Here is a 20,259-nt window from a genome sequence, read left to right as displayed (position 1 = left end):
AGCAGGGTATTAACATATGCAAATATTATTGTAGAACTATCTGTTTCTCCCTTCAATTCTGTCAATTTTTGTTTCATATATTTTGGGGCTCTGTTGTTAGATGTGTGTATGTTTATAATTGTTATTACCTTCTTGCTGTATCGAACTTTTTATCAATATATTTTGTCCTTCTTTGTTTCTTGTAACCTCTTTTGATTTAAGGTCTATTTTGTCTGACAATAATATAACCGCCTCAGCTCCCTTTTGGCTATTATTTTCATGGAATATATTGTTCATTGTTTTTACTTACAATCTCTTAGTGTCCTTTTATCTAAAGAAAGTCTCTTGTACACAGCATATAGATGGATACTGCTTTCTTTTTTAATCCAATTTGCCAATTTCTGCCTTTTAATAGGGGAATTTAGTCCATTTACTTTGATGTGATGACTGATAAAAAAGGATTTACTTCTGTCGTTTATCTGTTTTCTGTATCTTATGTTTTTTGTTCCTCAATTTCTCCATTACTCCCCTTTTTTGTATGTAGTTGGTTACTTGTAGCATGACATTTTGATTCACTTTTTCTTTCCTTTTTTTAAATGCTTATTGATTTATTCAGAGACAGCGAAGTGGGGGTTGGGGGGAGAATCCCAAGCAGGCTCCATGCTGTCAGCAAAGAGCATGACACAGGGCTTGATCTCACAAACCGTGACATCACGACCTGAGCCGAAATCAAGAGTTAGATACTTAACCGCCTGAGTCACCCAGACGCTCCTCCTTTTTGCACTTTTAAAGGTTATTTCCTTAGTGGTTACCTTGGGGAATATAATTAACATTTTAAACTTATAACAACTTAATTTTAATACTAACTTAGTTTTGATAATGTACAAACATTTTCTTGCTATGTCTCTGTCCCTTCCCATTTACGTTGTTATTGTCATAGATTACCTCTTTATGCATTTTATGCCCATTAACATAGGTTTATAATCGTTTTATGCATTGGTACACTAAATCATATAGGGAAAAGAAAAGAGGAGTTACAAACCACACAAAAAGTACAATAATACTTGCTTTTATGTCTACCTATGTAGTTACCTTTACCAGTGTCCCTTGTCTGTTCTCATGGCTGTGTCTACATCTAAGGTACTTTCATTTCAACACAAAGGACTCCCTTTAGCATTCCTTGTAGGGCAGGTCTAATGAACTGGGAATGAACCCCCTCAGCTTTGAAGGATAGTATTGCTAGATATGTAATTCTTGGTTGGCAATTTTTTTTTTTCCTTCAGGACTTTAAATATATCATCCCACTGCCTCTTGACCTCTATGGTTTCCAAGGAGACATTAGCTGTTAATTTTATTGAAGGTTACTTGTATGTGAAAAGTTGTTTCTATGTTGCAACTTTTACAATTCTCACGTTTTGATTACAATGTGTCTCAGCATTGGGCTCTTTGAATTTACCTTATTTAGAGTTCATTGAGGCTCTTGAACATACATTTATGTCTTTCCTAAGATTTGAGAAGTTTTCAGCCTTATTTTTTTTTTCAAGTATTATGTCCTTCTCTCTCTCTCTCTCTCTCTCTCTCTTCCTCTCTCTTTCTGGAACTCCTAAAAATTTATGGTGGCATGTTTGATGGGGCCCCACAAGTCCCTCAGGTTCTGTTCACTTTTCCTCACTTTTAAAAATTTCTGCTTCTCAGACTAAGCAATTCAATTGTCCTTTCTTCTGCCTTCTCAAATCTGTTGTTGAGCCCCTTTAGTGACCTTTATTCATTTCAGTTATTAGATTTTTCAATTCCAGAATTTTTTTGTTTCCATCTTTTTATTTTAAAAAAATTATAAAAATGTATTTTGAGAGACAGAGACAGAGACAGAGAGAAAGAGAGAGACCAAACACAAGCAGGGGATGGTCACAGAGAGAGGGAAAGAGAGAATCCCAAGCAGGTTCTGTGCTGTTAAAGCAGAGCCCGACGTGGGACTTGATCTCATGAACCATGAGATCATGACCTGAGCCAAAATCAAGAGTCAGATGCTTAACCGACTGAGCGACCCAGGTGCCCCTGTTTCCATTTTTAATAGGCTATTTTTAGAATAGTTTTGGGTTCATGGAAAAATCAAGTGGGAAGTACAGAGAGTCCTCCTATACCTCATTCCCCCAAACATGCACAGCGTCCTATACGATGAACATCCTGCACTAAAGTGGTACATTTGTTACAACGGATGAACCTGTGTTAATACATCGTTATCACCCAAAGTCCATAAGTTTACACTAACGTTTATTTTTGGCGTCGTACATTCTACGGGATTTCATCAACGTAGAAGGACATGTATCCACCATGACAGTATCAAACAGAATAATTTCCGTGCTCCCTTCCCCAACCCCTAACAGCCACTAATCTTTCTACTGTTTCCATAGTTTTGCCTTTTCTAGGATGTCAGATAGCTATAATCATGCAGTAGTAGCCTTTTCAGCGTGGCTTCTTTTAGTTAGTAATATGCAGTTAAGATTCCTCCATGTGTTCTCATGGCTTGATAACTCAATTTCTTTTTTTAAAAAATTTTTAATATTTATTTTTGAGAGCGAGAGAGAGAGAGAGAGAGAGAAAGATCATAGGGGCAGAGAGACAGAAAGCGAGACATAGAATCTGAAGCGGGCTCCAGGCTCTGCGTTGTCAGCCCAGCGTCCAGTGCAGGGCTTGAACCCACGAGCCATGAGATCATGACCTGAGCTGAAGTTGGACGCTTAACCCACTGAGGCACCCACGTGCCCCAATAAGTCATTTCTTTTTAGTGCTGAGTAAATTCCATTGTTTGGATGTACCACAGTTTATTTATCCATTTACTTACTGAAGGAAACCTTGCTTGCTTCCAAGTTTTGGTTCCCGTTTTACAACTTCTATCTCTTTATTCATATTCTCATACTTCATTCATACATAATTTTTTGATTTCCTTTAGTTTTTTGCCCATGATTTTCTTTAGGCATTGAATATACTTAAGACAGTTGATTTAACATCTTTGACTAATATTTCCAACGTCTGGGCTTCCTCAGGGATAATTTCTGTCAAATTCTTTTTTCTGTAAATGTGCCATATTTTCTCATTTCTTCGTATGTTTCGTAAGTTTTCTGAGAACTGGATATTTTGAGTACTCTGTTGTAGTAATTCTAATTCTCCCGTTTCTCAGGGATTACTGTATTTTGCTTGTTGATGGCTGGAATCCATTTGTGGCTTTTCCAAACTATTTTTGCAAAGTATGTATTTATTGTGTGTGGTCACTGAAGTTGCTGTTCCTTTATCTCTGCAGTCAGCCAGTGACCGGACAAGGATTTCCTTAAATGTCTGGCTCCCAAGAGCCGGGGGGAGAAGAGCACTATCTCTTTTAAATTCCCTGGAAGCCACCTCAGCCGTTGGGGGTTGAAACAATGGTCACCAACCTCTGGGCCAGCCCCTCACTGATCAAAAGCAGCAAACAGCAATCCGAACCTACAACCCCAATGTTTGGAGGACAAGGTCCTCCTCACCCATCGGGGTCCCAGCAAGTTTCACCGGCAACGTGAGCAGCTGCCTGCACGGTGGCACACATGGGGTTGGAGACCAAGGGATGCTAGCCACCACCATGAAATACATTGAGATGCACCAAAATTCCAAAAATGTACCAGCCTCTTCCTCCAGTTCTCCCTGGGATAACTTCCAAAACAGTCACTTCAGATGGTTGCTGCCAGCTCAACATCTGTTAGGCGGGAGGGCAGATTACTGGCGCTTCTACTCTGCCGTCTGCCCTGCCTTCTCACATCCCAGTGTTGATTTGGGATCTCCACTGACTTCCTAACGGAACTCTGTGGGTAGCCTGCTTGTTCTCGAGAAGGTTTTAGCACCTGCTCTTAATCTCTGGTCCTCCTACATTTTATGATGATGGGTCATGGCTTGTGAGAATTTATTGTGCCAGACACCCGACTGGTTCTTTGAATCTGGAAGCTGTATCCTTGAGGTCTGGAACTCCCATTTAATCAACCTCTGGGCTTCCTGAAGTGATTCTACAATTGTCGTATCTTTTCTCTCCCTATTTTCTAGGAAGTTTCTTCAATTACATCTTGCAACCCCTTCTACTGATGTTTATATTCTGGCTGTTATATTTTTAATGTCTAATAATTCTCAGTTGTTCTATGCATATTCTTTTTTTTAAATTTTTTTTTAACGTTTATTTATTTTTGAGACAGAGAGAGACAGAGCATGAACGGGGGAGGGTCAGAGAGAGAGAGGGAGACACAGAATCGGAAACAGGCTCCAGGCTCTGAGCTGTCAGCACAGAGCCCAACGTGGGGCTCGAACTCACGGACCGCGAGATCGTGACCTGAGCCGAAGTCGGCCGCTTAGCCGACTGAGCCACCCAGGCGCCCCTGCATATTCTTTTTTAAAGACAGTACTCCATTCTTTTTCATGAATGTAAAAATTCATCTCTCAGTATCAATATCAACTGTTGCTATTGTTGCCTTTTAATTTTGTCCAGTTCCTTGCATTGTCTCTCTTGGCTCCCAGCATGCTGGCTTTGTTTGAGTTCTCTTTCATGTAGGGGTGGCACTCCAATATCGGGTGACCTGTGGCTTTTGGCTCAAACTCAGATTAAGGCAGAAACAGCTGTTGGAAGTTCTGGGTACACGAATGGGGTTGTTAATGCAGAAGCTTTGCTCTCAGAGGGTCAAGCAGCAAACTTGGTCATTTTCTTGAGAGAATCTCCCAGTTAGTGCTTTTGGGTCTTTTCCTCTGGGTCGGTTTTCCCAGAGAAGGGTCTGTTGATTCCCCGCCAGTTGCTGGATGGGGAGGGAGACGTTTTTTAAAAACATGGTCACACTACTCCTTGGGTAGTATTTTGGGGAGTGTGGACCTTAGGGCTGCCCTCAGCTGCGCCTGAGAAGACACCAAATCTTCTGCTGGGGTTGGTGAGAGGCTGTTACCTGCCTGGCGGTGGAATCCAGCTGGGGTCAAGCTGTCTTTCTGTGCATTTTCAGCCAGTCTTTCCTTCATTGTTTTGCGTTCCCATCTCCCGTTGTCAGAGGTACTTGGTCCCTCCAGTTCCAGAGGCTTCCTGGGGTTCTGTGGCTCAAGTCAGCTTCCTTCTCCCTGCGGGCATCAGAGAAAAGAGACCTTTAACTGAAGTCAGTCACCCCAGTCCACGTGCCTTCCATATTCCCAAATGTCGCTCACATCTGTCTCCTGGTGCAGTAACTTCTTCCGCTCTCTTTCCCTTTGAGGATAAATATCGTTTTGGAGAAGCTAATACCAGGAAATCAGGCAGAAAATTCGAGAAAACCTGGTGCATTCATAAAATGGGAGACTCGTCAATACAAAGCAAATGACTGATAGAGCCTCAACAGAGAATGTGTCCCAGATATCGTGCGGAGCCAACAACCAGACACAAAAGTTCAAGGATGGGCAATGTCAACGACCTACAGGGATAAAAGCCAGGATAGAAGTTACCGGCGGAAGTGGAGTATTGGACGGGAGGGGACCCAAGAGAGTCTTCAGGGAGCCAGAAATTTCTAGGCCTTGATGTGGGTTGTGACACAGGTGTATACATATGGAAAAATTCATCAAGTCGTACACCTAAGGCCTGTGCAGTGTACACACGTCATTTTGTGTGTCTCATGCCGCAGTAAAAGAAGAGAAGGGCAAGGACGTTGACATTTATTGAATGCTTGCTGTATGCTAGGCACTGGCTGGATCTGCTTTTCTTTTTATTCGCCTAATGAGCACCTCATAGGTCCTAGGCATTATCTAGGTTCTGAGGGCCAAGCAGTGAACAAAAAAAAATTAGAGTCCTTGCCTGCGTGATGCTCACAGCTGATGGGGGAGACACTATCAAACAGTCCCAGTCCTAAAAGTGAAGTGAAAACAGGGCCAAGTAGTGCAGAAGAAGAGGAGCGTCCTAATCTGGGAAGAGAGCCGGGCTTTTCTGAGGAAATGAAATTGAAACAGTGACCTAAAGGATCAGGAAAAAATTACCAGCAGAGAGGGAAGAAGGGCATTTTATGCAAAGGGACAAGCAGGTGAGAAGGCACCGTGGTAGAAAGAGGCACATTAGACAGGACAAAGAACGAGGATGAGAAGGGCACAGCTGGTGCAAGAACGGCGGCCCCAGAACTGCCACCTCACACATGGGGAAACTGAGGTTTGGGGACTTGAGATGGTTGGTTGCCCCAGGTCACCCAGCAGGTGCAGCTGGGGTTGGAAGCTAGCTTTGTCTGGTTCCCCCTCTGCGTGCCGGGACAGAGTAGGAATGTGAGTGGGAGAGGCTGGGTTCTGACCTACGGCAGGGTGCCAGCTACCCTCATGCTCCCTGCCTCTCAGCTCCACAGGGCCTGCGGATGGGGGTGGCCATGGGTCAGTGCCCCGAAGAACAGTACTGGGATCCCCTACTGAACATCTGCCTCTCCTGCAAACTCATCTGCAGCCATCAGATTCCACGCACCTGTGCAGCATTCTGCAGTGAGTTCTGGGGCCTGAGCCCCATGGGCTGGATCACCCCTTCCTTCCCTGCAGAGATCCCCCTGGCCCATTGCACTTGGGTGCCTGAGAAGGAGGTGGGGGGAGGAGATGTACACTGTGGCACCCCTTTACCCCTGGGTCTTTCTGCTCTGGCCACGCTGGCCTCCTTGCCGTTTCTTGAACATGCTGTGTTTCTTCCTGCCTCGGGGCCTTTGCACATGTTGTATCCTCTGCTTAGAATGCCTTTCCCTGTTATTCTTCCCTCAGCTCCCTCCTATTCAACCAACCTTCAGGTCTCAGGCCAAATGTCAGAGGTCTTATCTGATGGCCTAATATATTAAATCCCCCTTTGTCATTTTCTGTTCTGACTTGCTTTTGAAACTTTTATTACAGGAACTATCACAGAGGATAGCATAATAAGTCCCTATCTACCCATCATGAGCTTTATAGATTCTGCCTTTTTATTCCCCAACCATTTTTCTTTTTTGCTTGTGCATTTTAAAGCAAATCTAAGAGCTCATGTAACTTTACCTGTAAATACGAGATCATGAATCCCCAACACATAAAGGCCTTCAAAATATAACCTTAATATCTCGTCACCCACAGCAATAATTCCTTAGCATCATCTGTACTCAGGCTATATCCAAGTTTTTCTGATTGTCTTGAAAAAAGATATTCCGCTTGCTATTCTCTTATTTTCAATGTTTGTTTATATTTGAAAGAGAGAGTGTGAGCAGGGGAGGGGCAGAGAGAGAGGGAGGCACAGAATGTGAAGCAGGCTCCAGGCTCTGAGCTGTCGGCACAGAGCCCGACGCGGGGCTCGAACCCACCAGCTGTGAGATCGTGACCTGAGCGGAAGTTGGACGCTTAATTGACTGAGCCACCCAGGTGCCCGTGTTTGTTATTCTTTTTCATAACTTGTTTTTTTTCCTTGATGGAACTTCTCATGATTTGTGTTACGTTCTTTTGTGTGTATTTGTTTCATGGATACCTCAACCATCAGTCCGTGAACTCCTTTTGAGCCTAGCACCGTGACTGAAACATAGTAAGCGATTCATAAATACTGATTGAGTGGAGCTCAGAGAGGCTGAGTTACTTGCCCAAGGTCACACAGCATAATGATGGAAAAGTTAGGATTTGAACCAGGACTCTCTGACTCCAAAGCCATGACTCTAAACTATTCACGGTTGACTCTTCTATCATTAGGAGGTAGAATATTCATTGTGTCATTCCACGAATATTCATGGAACTCTCTAGCCCCCTTGAAAATAGGAAACTGATGTGATCCTTTGAAGGGGCTATCATCTGACGGGAGAAATAACTACAATTCGGGGGAGAAGAGTAAAGTACCATAAAACGCTACAGTTGGGAGAGACGCTCCCCCGGCTGATGGGTTGGGGGCCAGGGAAACATTTTTGGAGTAAGCGCACCGGAGATAGATTATTAAGGGTCTGTAGACGCGGCAGTCAGATGCGGGGGGGCAGGGCACTCCAGGAAGGACCAGTATGGGCAAAGGCAGGGAGGCAGAAAACACAATAGGAAATATCAAGGTCATAGGGGAAGTTTATGGGGTTGGGCAGTGAGGGCTGGCGGTCTGGGGAGCTCAGACAGCACCTGCAACAGCCACGCCGGGGGCCCTGAGGAGGGGAGGGGGTCCACACATAAGACCCCGGGAACACCACTGCCCTCATGTCAACTCTGTCTCATGAGTGGCGGAGCCAGTGGTCCTATGTGACTTAGTGGGACCCCGGGGCAGAGACAGGGCAGGGGGAGGTCACCGGTCCCATCTGAATCTTCCCTGAGATCCCAGGTCGACCGTCTTCCTGGTCTTTTCCTTTCTTCGGTCAAGGACATAAGAGCTGGTGTGTTTGTGCTGCAAAGAGGCACCAATGAATATTCTACTTAAACCTCCCATTCACCCAAATTTCTTATCATGCATCGGGCACTGTCCCGGGAACTTCAAATCCTCATAGCCACTCTAAGATGTCAATATTATTATTACCTCTGTCCTGGAAGTGAGGAAACTGAGGCATGGAGAGGCTAAGACCCCACAACCCTCAAAGGTAGGGCTAGGGATGCTCTTAAACCTGTCTGACCTTGAAGTCTGTGTTCTTACCCTCTATCTGGCACTGCCTCTGGAATGTGCCCTTAAAGATCTGTGTGAGTCCCATTTTCACAGAAATAGAATCTTATTGTAAGACAAGGGAAACTTGCCCTGTGAAAGTATAGATTGCTGTTATGCACTCAAAATTGCTCTCTGAGGGGCGCCTGGGTGGCTCAGTCGGTTAAGCATCCGACTTCAGCTCAGGTCATGATCTCATGGTTTGTGAGTTCGAGTCCCGCATCGGGATCTCTGCTGACAGCTCAGAGCCTGCCGCAGATCCTCTGTCCCCCACCCATCTCTTCTCTCTCTCTCTCTCTCTCTCTCTCAAAAATAAACATCTTTTAAAAATTCCTCTCTTACAGCAAGTGTGATTAAGCTGTAGTTTGCGTGGCCTCTGCTCCTTGGCACTGACCCCTGTTTTCTAATTCTCACTCATTACGACAAAAGAAACACTATTCATTTGAGCTTTTCCCTCTCCCTTCCAGCCCCCTCCCTCAACTTGCCAAGGTGGTTTCTGGCCTCCTCCTCCAATCCTTATGTTAATATGAAAGGTTACACCTTTATGAAGTTGGGAAAATGCAAGTACACGACTTATGTGATGATGTAACAACCCAGACTTCAATTGTAAAAGATAACTAGAAAATTCTTACGTTTAGAAGCTAAGAAATGCACTTTTTAAGTTGTTGTGGTTTTTTTTTTTAAGTTTTATTTATTTACTTTGAGGACAAGAAAGAGCCGGTGCCTGTGTGTGCAAGTAGGGGAGGGGCAGAGAGAGAGAGAGAGAGAGAGAGAGAGAGAGAATCCCAAGCAGGCTCAGCACTGTCAGCATGGAGGCCATGGTGGGGCTTGAACTCATGAACTGTGAGGAGATCATGACTGGAGCCGAAATCAAGAGTCGGATGCTTAACCGACTGAGCCACCCAGGTGCCCCAGGAAAGGCACTTTTAAATAATCTATAGGTCAAAGAAGAAGTAATAATGAAAAGTAAAAATAGGGTAAAGTAAATATAGGAAAAATACTACGGATCAAAAGTATATATTGTAGCTAAGACAGTATTTATTGGACAATGTATAGCCTTCCACTCACGTATTGGGAAAGGCCTTGCATCACTCTGGAATTTCTTCCGGGGAATTGCATTGTGATTTTTCTGTTTAATGTTTATTTATATTTTTAATTTTTTTAATGTTTATTTATTTTTCAGAGACAGAGAGACAGAGTGTGAGTGGGGGAGGGGCAGAGAGAGAGGGAGACCCAGAATCCAAAGCAGGCTCCAGGCTCCAAGCTGTCAGCGCAGAGCCTGACGTGGGGCTCGAACTCACAAACCACAAGATCGTGACCCGAGCTGAAGTTGGACGTTTAACCAACTGAGCTGCCCAGGCATCCCAATGTTTATTTATTTTTGAGACAGAGAGAGAGACAGACAGAGTGTGAGAGGGGCAGAGAGAGAGGGAGACACAGAATCGGAAGCAGGCTCCAGGCTCCGAGCTGTCAGCTGTCAGCACAGAGCCCGACGCGGGGCTCGAACCCACAAACCGTGAGATCGTGACCTGAGCCGAGGTAGGACGCTCAACCGACTGAGCCACCCAGGCGCCCTGTGATTTTTTTTACAACTGTGAAGCCCTTGGAGGCCAGATTCACGGGTCCCGCAGGTCCCTGTCTCCCAGCAGCACCGCTCGTTTCTGTCCCCCAGAGTCACTCAGCTGCCACAAGGAGCAAGGCAGGTACTACGACCAGCTCCTGAGGGACTGCATCAGCTGTGCCTCCATCTGCGGACGTCACCCCAAGCAATGCACGTACTTCTGTGAGAACAAGTTCAGGAGCCACGCGAACCTCCCGCCAGAGCTCAGGAGACAGCGGGCCGGGGAAGCTGAAACCAGGCCAGACGGCTTGGGGAGGTACCAGGGAACAGAGCACAGAGGCTCCGAGCCAGTTCCAGGTAAGCCCCCTGAGGCCGGCCTGCACGGTGCCTGAGGGTCAGAGCAGGAAGCAGGGCCCGTGCCAAGCCTCCACGAGGAGGGTCTGCAAAGCAGGAAGCGCAGAGTCAGGGCAAATGGCCAGAAGGCAGGGGAGGGTCATCACAGGGTAGAAAAAATTTTAGGCAAAAGATCTAGAAGTCTGTGGGCCAGAAGGAAGGTGGGGGAGGATTGGGAGGGGGAAAGACCTGGTCATTGAGAGTCTTATAACGGAGGCTAAATGAGCTCTTAAAACATGGGCAGCAGCTAACCAGCAGAGCTGACCTTGTGAGCAAGGTCTCTGATTCCAGTTAGACACAACGGGCACTTCCTAAGAATGAGAGGGACCGAAATATCACAACACAACTTATGCTGGGGGTTGGCCACTTGGGATATGGTGAGAAGGGTCCCTTGAACCGGACATCTACCACGTGCCAAGCATTGGAAGTGTTTAATGATCCTCCCAGAAAACACCTCTTGGCTTACCCGCCCTGCTCGTGGTGTCGGAAAGAATGGGAGGGGGGGTGGCACGTGGATCCATAAACACTTGAGATAGTTACGCTGCTCTTGGCCTGTCAGGGGAGAGACAATAGTCCTGAAGGCCCCTGGGGCCCCGATTCGTTTCTTTTCTGTGCTGTGACTTTCCTCACAATGACATCATTTCTGTGATGCCAGAGCTTAGTGCCAAGACACCAAAGGACAGGTGTCGTGCACCCTGATAATGGAGGTTGCCCAGCTCCGTGTTCTACTCGGTTAGACTGTTGTCTTTTACTCTTTTCTGTTCTCCTGTCAGTGAGCTGTTGCTGTGTAACAAGCAGTCCCAAAACTCAGTGCCTTATTATTCTTCTGTATCTGGATTTTGGCTGGGGTCAGCTGTGTTCAGCTGGCTCAGCTAGACGTGGGTCTGCTCCATGGAACTCTCTTCCTATTCCTGGGGCCAGCAGGCTGGCAAGGCGTGTCCTTCTCGTGATGACGGCAGGAGTGCAAGAGGTAGAAATACACCAGGCTTCCAGCTGCCTAGGCTGGGGACACGCATTGTATCATCACTGCTACCTTCTATCACTCAAGTTGCAAAGCCGATCAGATTCAAGGATGGGGAAAGAGATGCCACCTTTTGGTGGGAGGAGAGACCAAGAATTTGCAGCCACGGTGAGGTTGTGGCTGATTTTAATCTAGCACAGCATCCTTCTCATGAGAACTGCAGATCCGCATGCAGAGGACGTGGATACAGAGGGAGCGGTGTACGGGGCCATGAAGTGGGGCTGGGGGGGGCACCCCCGTTCCTCCGGTGTCTGTCTGTGACCTGTGTGTCTAGCCTGCCGTTGGCGGTGTATTTGGATTCTTCCAGCCAGACCCAGAACTTTCCCACCTCTGATGCACTAGAGTCCCCTTCAGATCAATCCCACCCATTTTATGGATCAAGAAATGGAGTCTCAGAGTTTAGGGTTACTTGCTGCGAGTTGTGCGATGAGTTCATGAGCAAAGCTGAGCTGAGATCGAGGCCAAGTCTGGGGGTCCCAAAGCGTATCCCCTCTGCTGGAGCCAAACTCCCAGGGTGGCATGCACGGGGTTATCACTTCCTGAGGGTAACCCGTTGTCCGTGGGACACGATTAGCTATTCCTGTCTGTGATGACCCATCGCAAGCCCCATCCCTACAGGGCACCGGGTAGAATCTGGGAGCCTCATCTGGGCTCCAGGAATAGATCCCCCAGGATGTGTGGATGGGGGTGTGTAAGGACATGGTGGGGGGGGGGGGCGAGTCATACCTGACCCTGCAGCATTAGCGGCCCCATGCATACCACAGCCAGGGGACACCACGCGCCCTCCCAGGGACTCAGGGAGTTAAAGACCGTCTTGTTGTGCCCCGCCCCAGGCCCGAGTCTCTCCAGAGGCCTGGGGTTTAAGGTCCCTTCTTCTCTGTCCTCTGACACCTGGGTGTGCTGGTGGGGCAGGAGCTGGGCTTGGCATGGATTGTAAACCCGGGAGGACCAGGTGTGGACCTGTTCGAGGGCGTGGACTACAGCATGTCACGTGACCAAGCTTGCCTCTGGCTGCAGCCAGTGGCGGAGCTGATGTGATCCCGTCCCCTGTGGGCTCCACAAATCCGGCCACCCACCCCACTCACTCCCACCCCCGCCAGGCCCCACCTCAACCCTACTCGGGGTCTCTCACGGGTCCCTCCCAGGTTGTCATTCCTTCCTTCATGTGACATGAGGTGTCCCGAGCACGACAAATCCTGTCCCCGGCCCCATGGGAGAAGTCCCAATCTGACGGGAGAGTCAGACATAGACAAGACTCACGCAAATGGTAAATTAATCGCGGTGCGTGGTGGCAACGTAACCCGGCCAGGGGTGCGATGCGGGGCAAGGCAGCCTTCTCTGGGGGGAGGGGGCTTGGGGCAGACTGGAGTGATGGGGGGTGGGGCTGCGGAGCCAGACCCTGGTTCCATCCTTCGCTGTGTGACCGTGAGCAAGTTCCTTCACCTCTCTGAGCCTTGGTTCTGTGAGAATGGGGCCACACACCTTCGTGGGGCTGTTGTGCAGAGTACAGGAGAACGCTCACTGGGGTCAGTGAGTGCCCGCCCACCAGTTCTGGCCACAGTGAGGTCAGAGGACCCTCTGAAGGGCCATTTTCAGGCGTCCCTGGGTGGAGGCGGTCCTGACCTGAGGAAATGGTGGGGGACGAGGCAGGGAGCCCCTCTCTTACCGTCCATGAGGCCTCTTCCTCTCCCTTTCCATGCTCAGTCCGATCCCTTATCAGGCCTTCAACATCTCCCATCAGTCCGTTTCAACCTCATTCCACCAGATGGGAATGCGCAGGGGCAGGGTGGGGGACACAGGGGCACAGACTGCCCGCCAGGGCCCCGCGTGTTCACTGAGCAGCTTAGGAAGCCGGGCCTGGAGCTCACAGCCCCACCGTGACGATCACAGGCGGGGGCGCCAAGGCTGGAGGAGGTGAGGGCGCGTGGGAGCCGGGCGTCCGCAGCGTCCAGGCTGGGGGGCAGCGCCGAGCTGTGGGGCACACGCACCCCAGGGAGAAAAGGCCCAAGGCGGTCGGAGCTGGAGCGCCGGCTCTGCAAACGGGAAGCACGACAGGCCTTTAAGGAAAAGAGACACAGGGACTCGTGCATTTGCCGGTCACGTGTGCAGGGTGGGGAACAGCCGTTTTCTCACTGGGGGTCACAGCCATAGAAGGATTTGGGGGTCGGGGAGGACGCCACCTTTGTCCCAGGAATCGCTCAGGGTTTCCTTTGGTTTGGGAACCACAGCTCCACAGGGTGGCCCTGGGGTTTGGTCTTATGCTTGGCTTTTCGTTTGTTCCCTCAGGGGACGCAGTGCAGCCCCACCCCACCGTGACAGGCCCCACATGCCCCTCTCCCCTGGGCCGAAGCTGAGGTCCTCACTGAAACCCTCTTGATAAAACACAGGGGCAGAAGCCAGAGTAGGGAGCGTGGACCAGTGACCTAGACGTGAAGGCACGGAGAGGACCGTGGGGAAATTGGGCAGTAGCGGGAGGGAGAGCCCGGGGGGGCAGGAGGCTTCCTTCGTCAGTTGGAGCAGGTTGAGCAAGTGGAAAGGCCGATGGGCCTGATCCAGGGCTGGGGAGAGGGGCTGCACGGGAGCAGTGGCCAAGTCTGTGTAGGAGCCCTTCCCCCAGCAGGATGGAGGGTCACTCTCAGAGGAGGTGGCCCCAGAAAGAATGGGGACTCGGGGATCCCAGGCCCTGATGAGGGGGTTTGAGGAATGGGGGGGATGTGGTATTCTGGAAACAGAGCCCCCATCCTTTCCCAAATTGTCTCCCAAAATGGCAGCCAAGTGTGTGTGTGTGTGTGTGTGTCTCTCTCTCTCTCTCTCTCTCACACACACACACGCACACACACACTCACACACACACACAATAGGGGGGCCTTCCATGGGCATTTGCAGGCCCCCCAATAGCCTAATAGTGAGGCTCACACTCACTGCAGGAAACCCCTTCTCAAGGCAAACTTTGGACCAAGTGTCACCGGCATGTGCAGAGGGAAGGAGGGACAAACGGAGCGTCCGGGATGCTGAGCTGGCCATCTGCACGGCCCCAGCCCACAAGGTGCGCCCAGAGTCTTCCCAGAGGGAGGAGGGGCAGAAATCCCCATGTGTCTGGCGTCCTGCAGTTGCCACCCCAAACCCACTCCTCCCCTATGGACAAACTGCCCTGCCAGCTGAGCTGTGGCAGCGTGGGGACACCTGGTGACTTTTGCTGGGCCGGTCCTCCCAGGCCCAGCTGCCTCGTATGTATTTACTTGTATTACGTCATGGATGCCAAACAATGCTGATCGGTATATCATTCCCCATTTTACAGATGAGGAAACCGAGGCCTGAGGATGCAGAGTAAAATGTCCAAAGCCACGTTCGCCTCAAGCAGTTGTGGCTGCAGGGCCCAGGCTTAAGATCATGCCTTCCTGCCCTCAGCTACATCCAGCTGAGGCCGTGGCGTCTGGATTCTTGCACAGCCCTTGCCAGGGCCACAAGGCCCCTTTGCTCTACCTCTAAGTGACAAGTTATCATGTTAAGGTCCCTTAACTCTGTCCCTAACAGACAAGTTATAATGTTGACCGGCTGGCCAGCCTCCACCTGAGCTGGGGACAGCAGCAGTCTGGGGGCAATTCTATTTTTAGATAAGACAGGACTTTGAAGACAGTAAAACGAAACAAAACAAAAGCAAAACCCAGCTTGCAAATAAACTGTCCTTGGGCTAGGGCCAGCCTAGCTCCCAAGCAGCCAGAAGCTTTGAGTGGTGCCTCCTGGTGGCGGTTTCTGGGAACTGCACCTCCAGGGCCTGTATCCCCAGGGCTCAATTTTCAGACAAGGACCGAGAATACATCCCTTTTTCTCACAAAAACTTTTGATTGTGCCCCTTTGCTGCTGGTGGGGGGGGGGGGAGGGGCAGACAGGGAGGCGCGGGGCAAGGCCTCTCTGTCTTGCAGGGTCCCGGTCACTGAGGGTCGACAGAAGGCCACTTCTGAGGTCGTGGACCCAAGTGATCTTGGAGACTGAACAAAGAACAGAGAAGTGCACACTCCCCACCTCCAGCCCCCAGGGGAGTCTGGGTGCTCACCGCTGCCAGACCCAGTGCAGGGCTCACTCGGGTGGCACACGAAGCAGCGGGGACAGCTTTCCCGTTAGCGGCCCCGCCAGCTGCTGGAACTCTATGACTTCCCTGTCCTCCTGGTGCGCCTTGTCCAAGGTTCTTTGGACACGCGGACCGCTAGAGCAGCTTCGAGCTGTTCTGTGTTTTGAATAGACGGCACACACAAATCACCTGAGAGAAAAGGAAGAAGGTGTGGGGGGAAGTCTTCAAGGTGTGGGGAGAGACACAGAGAGAGAGAGACAGAACACGAGCAGGCGAGGGGCAGAGGGAGAGGGAGACACAGAATCTGAAGCAGGCTCCAGGCTCCCAGCTCTCAGCACAGAGCCAGACGCGGGCCTTGAACTTACCAACCGCGAGACCATGACCTGAGCTGAAGTGGGACACTTAACCGACTGAGCCACCCAGGCACCCCGGGGACATCTGTACTTTTAACCTGCCCTCCTCGTCCTGGTCCAGGAACTCTGCAGAGCATGTACTAGGGGCAATCACCAGGCTGGAACTAGGTCCACTGGCCGCAGGGAACAGCAGATCGCTGGTCTGGGCAGAGGGGCAAGGAGCAGCTGGGACCAGCCCCTCAGGAGCACTGTCACCGTTTGGTTGTTTACTGCAGCACCCAAAAGCCACTGAAAACTTAGTGGCCTCCAAAGAACCGCTTTATTATCTTGTGTGGTTCCGTGGGTTACTGGGCTCAGCTGGGCAGGTCTGGTGTCTGCTTGGGGTCTCCTTGTAGCCACAGGCAGGTGGCGCTGGGCTCTGAATCTGGGACGGCCGGGCCTCGCTCCTCCCCGCGGTCCCCTCTTCCCGTGACTTCTCCAAGGGGCGCCTCCACGTGGCCCCTCCAGCTGACCTTCTCGAGAGGGGTGGCTCAGCGCTCCCAAGAGAGCAGAAGCAGGGGCTGCGGGCCTTCGGAGGGCGCAGAGCGGGGCTGGCGCCGATGGCCTCTGCCGTCTGAGGTTTCAGGGAGGCCCAGCCCGGCCCTGATTTGAAGGGCAGGCTGTGGGGAGGTGGTTCTCTGGGGACCATCTGTGTGCACTTGCTGCCAGGTCTGGGTGTTAGAATTTGTGCTAAGAACATCTGAAATACGCAGATGTTTGGACTCCCTCCTTGAACCTACGCGGCGGTGCATCTGTGCTTAGCAATCTGGTAGCCGGGCACCCGTCCCTGATGCGGAGGCTGCCGGCCTCTCCCCTGCTAAGCCAGCTGTACGAGGTCATCTTACTCCAGAGGCGAGCAGGAGCGGGTAGGCAGGCGGAAAGACCTGGGGGTTGGGACGTGTGGATGGCCGGCCTGCTCCGCCCGAGGCCCTGTGACCTCCCTTGGTTCCTCTTTCCTCTTCGGGCCTCAGTCTCCAGATCTGTAGCACTGGCACACGGTGAGCCGCACTGGGGGGTTCTCTGCATCCCCCTCCTCCGTGGCTTCTCTGAGCTCTGGGCAGGGGACAGAAGGCCAGCACCGCCCACCCAGAGCTCCCATTGTCCCTCTGTAAATGTCAGGTGGCACCTGCCAGCTGTTACTGTATAAAAATCGTGACTCTGAGGAGCGTGTGCAAGGAAGAGGGCAGTGCCCTTCCCGCTGCCTGTGTGTGGCCAGCCCGGAGCACTGGCCTGGAGCCCGTCAGACCCGCCCCCAGTAGCAGCTGCGACTGTGGACAGTGTGACTTTGAATCCCAGTTTTGTCACCTGCAAAGCGGGGTGTAAAACGGTGCAGTCACGGTGGAAAACGTCCGGGTTTTCCTCAAAAAGTTAAACGTAGAGTTACCCTCTGGCCCAGAAATTCCACCCCTAGGTGTATACACCCCAGAAAACTGAAAACGTGCGTCCAGACGCACCCTTGGGCACAAATGTCCACAGCAGCATTGTTCGCAACAGCAAAAGGTGATAACGACCCAAAGGCCCATCGGCAGCTGGACGGATAAACAAACTGAGGGGTGATGGTACAATGGAACATTATTCAGCCACAGAAGGGAGGGAAGTCCCAACACACACGACAATGACGATCGGCCTTGAAAACACGCTCAGCGAGAGAAGCCAGACACAACGGGCCACACATCGTGTGATTCCATTCGTGTGAAGTGTCCAGAATAGACACATCCGCGGAGTCGGAGTGTAGCTTAGTGGTGCCAGGGGCTGAGGCAAGGAAGATGGGGGGTTACTGCCAGGGAGTACGCGGGTGACAGAAATGTCTTCAGATCAGACAGTGGTGATGGTTGCACGACCTTGTGAATATACTAAAACCCACAGTTGCCCGCTTTAGAATGGTGAATTTGATGGCATATGAGTTATATCTCAATATCCAAAGGTGGGGTGATCAGTCCTCGTTCAGATTACGGAGACACTGCCCGAAGCACCTGCATATGGTAAGGGCTCGGTGGGGGGCCCACACCATGCGTCTATTACACACACACATACTGACTCTGGCTCATCTGTCCTTTTCTACCTGGGGCCTACGGAGCACCCCAATTCCAGGAGCCAGGAGAAACTTCAAGGGGAGAGCTTCGGCTCAGGGCTGCCTTCCTCTGGCACCCAAACCAGAGGCTCAAGGCCCTGGGAAGAAAAGTGACCACCCCAGCTCCCCAGGACTCTCCTGGTTTGCCAGCCCAGATTCATCAGCAACTGTGCCCGGCTCACTCTCAAAGTATGCGTCCCCAGGACGGCCCCCTCTTACAGGAGGGCCCAGGTCGAGACAGAGACATCTTCCCGGGACTATAGTCTGTCCATTTTTCCATCCACCGCTGGTAGTGTCCCGATCTACATCCTGTAGCAAGAGCAGACGTAAAAAGGGCGAGCTCCAGAGGTGTCCAGCTCTGAGGTCTTGGAAGAAGTTGCCACCAGCCTGGGGGGGGGAAGGGGGCTGATTTCTTCCGGAGTCCAGAAAAGGGTCCACACGAGCCAAGCTTCAGGGTGAGGAAGGGAACCAGCTTCTCCAGGAGCCAGACAGATCCACAACACGCCAAGGGCCGGGGGCCGGGGGCTCGGCCCTCCAAGGGGGCACAGGGATGGCCACGTGGCTTGCTTGGGTCTAACGAGAGAAAAGAAGGATGGTAGGACAAGGGGGATGCTAGCCCGAGGAGGGGACACTTCAGGGAAGGGCCCTGGGAGGTGAAGGGCCCCTCCTGATCTCGGCGCCTCATGGCTGTCTTGCAACCCCCCCGGCCCCAGGGCTGAAGCTGAGCGCCGACCAGCTGGCCCTGGTCTACAGCACACTGGGGCTCTGCCTCTGTGCCATCATCTGCTGCTTCCTCCTGGCCGTGGCCTGCTTCCTCAAGAGGAGAGGGGACCAGTTCTGCCAGCCCTCACCGGCACCGTGTCAGACCCAGGCCAAGTCCTCCAAGGGTGAGTGTGACACGGGCACTTGCACCGCATGTGGGGCCAGCTGCGGGAGGTCCCTCTGTCCCCGCACCGGCCCCGCTTCCGAATGGGAAGCATCTTTTGGGTCTTGGTGAAATCAGGTTCCACGTGAAGACCACAGATGGGGCACCCGAGGAAGGGTGGGGGTCCGGCGATGGCCATCGGGTTGGCAGGTGCGCTCCCAGAGGGGTTCCTACACAGCCTTCCCCAAGCAGAAGGGGAGCTGGTGCCGGGAGAGGGGGGCTGCCTGCGTGGCGGGGACGGGAGAACCCGACCGCCCGGCCGCGTGTCCCCTCCATGCAGGGCGGTAGAGAAGGGGTCAGGGCCAAGGCCAACGCCATCGCCCTCTCACCTTCCGTCAGATCACTGGATGGAAGCTGGAAGCGCGGAGGGCGCTTTGCCAGAGCCGGTGGAGACGTGCAGCTTCTGCTTCCCGGAGCGCAGGCAGCCCACCCAGGAGAGCGCGGGCGGGCCCGGGACCCCCGGCGCCGCGCGCTCTGGGAGGTGGGGGCGCCTCGGCCGGACCACGAGCGGACAGCCGTGCGCGCGCGCCCCGGAAGGCGGCCTTGAGGTCCTGTGCGCTCCTGCGGAGGAGGGAGGCCCGACCTCGTGAAATGGGGGCAGGGTGAGACCGGGAGAGAGATGGGGGTAGGGGAGAGAGGCGGAGGAGGGGGGAGACAGGTGGAGGAAGGGGGAGAGAGGTGAAGGCACGGGGAGGGAGGCGGAGGAGGGGGGAGAGGTGGGGAGGAAAGAAGACAAAGGGGGAGAAAAGAGCTGGAGGGAGGGAGGTGCGAGGGAGGGAGGCCTGTCACCAACTTTATCCAAGTCTCCACTGTAGGTCGCCATCACCTAAACACCTGCAGTGAAGTCATACCTACCTGCTGGCCACAACCCCCAAGAGCCCTTTTTTTAGAAATAAAACCTTCCCCGGCTGCCCGCTCCTCCCTTTCTCTGGTTTTCGTCGTGTCTCCCCCGTGATGACTCTGGACATCCCACCCTTCCCGCTGCCACCACAAGGGGTCCGCCTGGTTTCTGAGGACCTGCAAGCTGATGGTCCCACCAGGCTCTCGACCAACCGAGCTCGTTGACGTGTGCTGGGTGGGAAGCGGGTGGGGGGGGGGGTACACGCTGAACTGTGTTGTGCCTTTTCGTTCAAGAGGGGAAGCCAGAGAGAGGGGAACGCTAAATGGCCTGAAGGAGGCGTGCCTGCCACCAGAGGCCTGGGCTCTTTACATTTGTTTTATTAAACAAATTCCCCACCACCGTGCCTCC

The 20,259-nt window shown here is 51.8% G+C and overlaps 1 protein-coding gene across 2 annotated transcripts in view; it reads left to right on the top strand.

Moving 5' to 3' along the window:
* Positions 1-19,928, top strand: part of TNFRSF13B (TNF receptor superfamily member 13B) — a 33,374-nt gene extending 13,446 nt beyond the window's left edge. The window contains exons 2-6 of one of the 2 annotated variants that reach the window (XM_040452978.1): positions 6,319-6,456; positions 10,251-10,496; positions 18,799-18,972; positions 19,350-19,612; positions 19,826-19,928. In XM_040452978.1, coding sequence (XP_040308912.1) covers positions 6,319-6,456; positions 10,251-10,496; positions 18,799-18,972; positions 19,350-19,600 — 809 coding nt within the window. In that variant the 3' untranslated portion in view covers positions 19,601-19,612; positions 19,826-19,928. Of the gene's footprint in view, positions 1-6,318; positions 6,457-10,250; positions 10,497-18,091; positions 18,973-19,349; positions 19,613-19,825 lie in introns of those variants that run through there. The other variant, XM_040452979.1, reaches the window with a different exon arrangement.
* Positions 19,929-20,259: the final 331 nt, after the last annotated feature.

The sequence above is a fragment of the Herpailurus yagouaroundi genome, unplaced genomic scaffold (assembly GCF_014898765.1).
Source record: "Herpailurus yagouaroundi ecotype Mexico unplaced genomic scaffold, PumYag 208, whole genome shotgun sequence".
Classification (NCBI taxonomy): Eukaryota; Metazoa; Chordata; class Mammalia; order Carnivora; family Felidae; genus Herpailurus; species Herpailurus yagouaroundi.
This window is presented reverse-complemented; position numbering and strand designations above follow the sequence as displayed.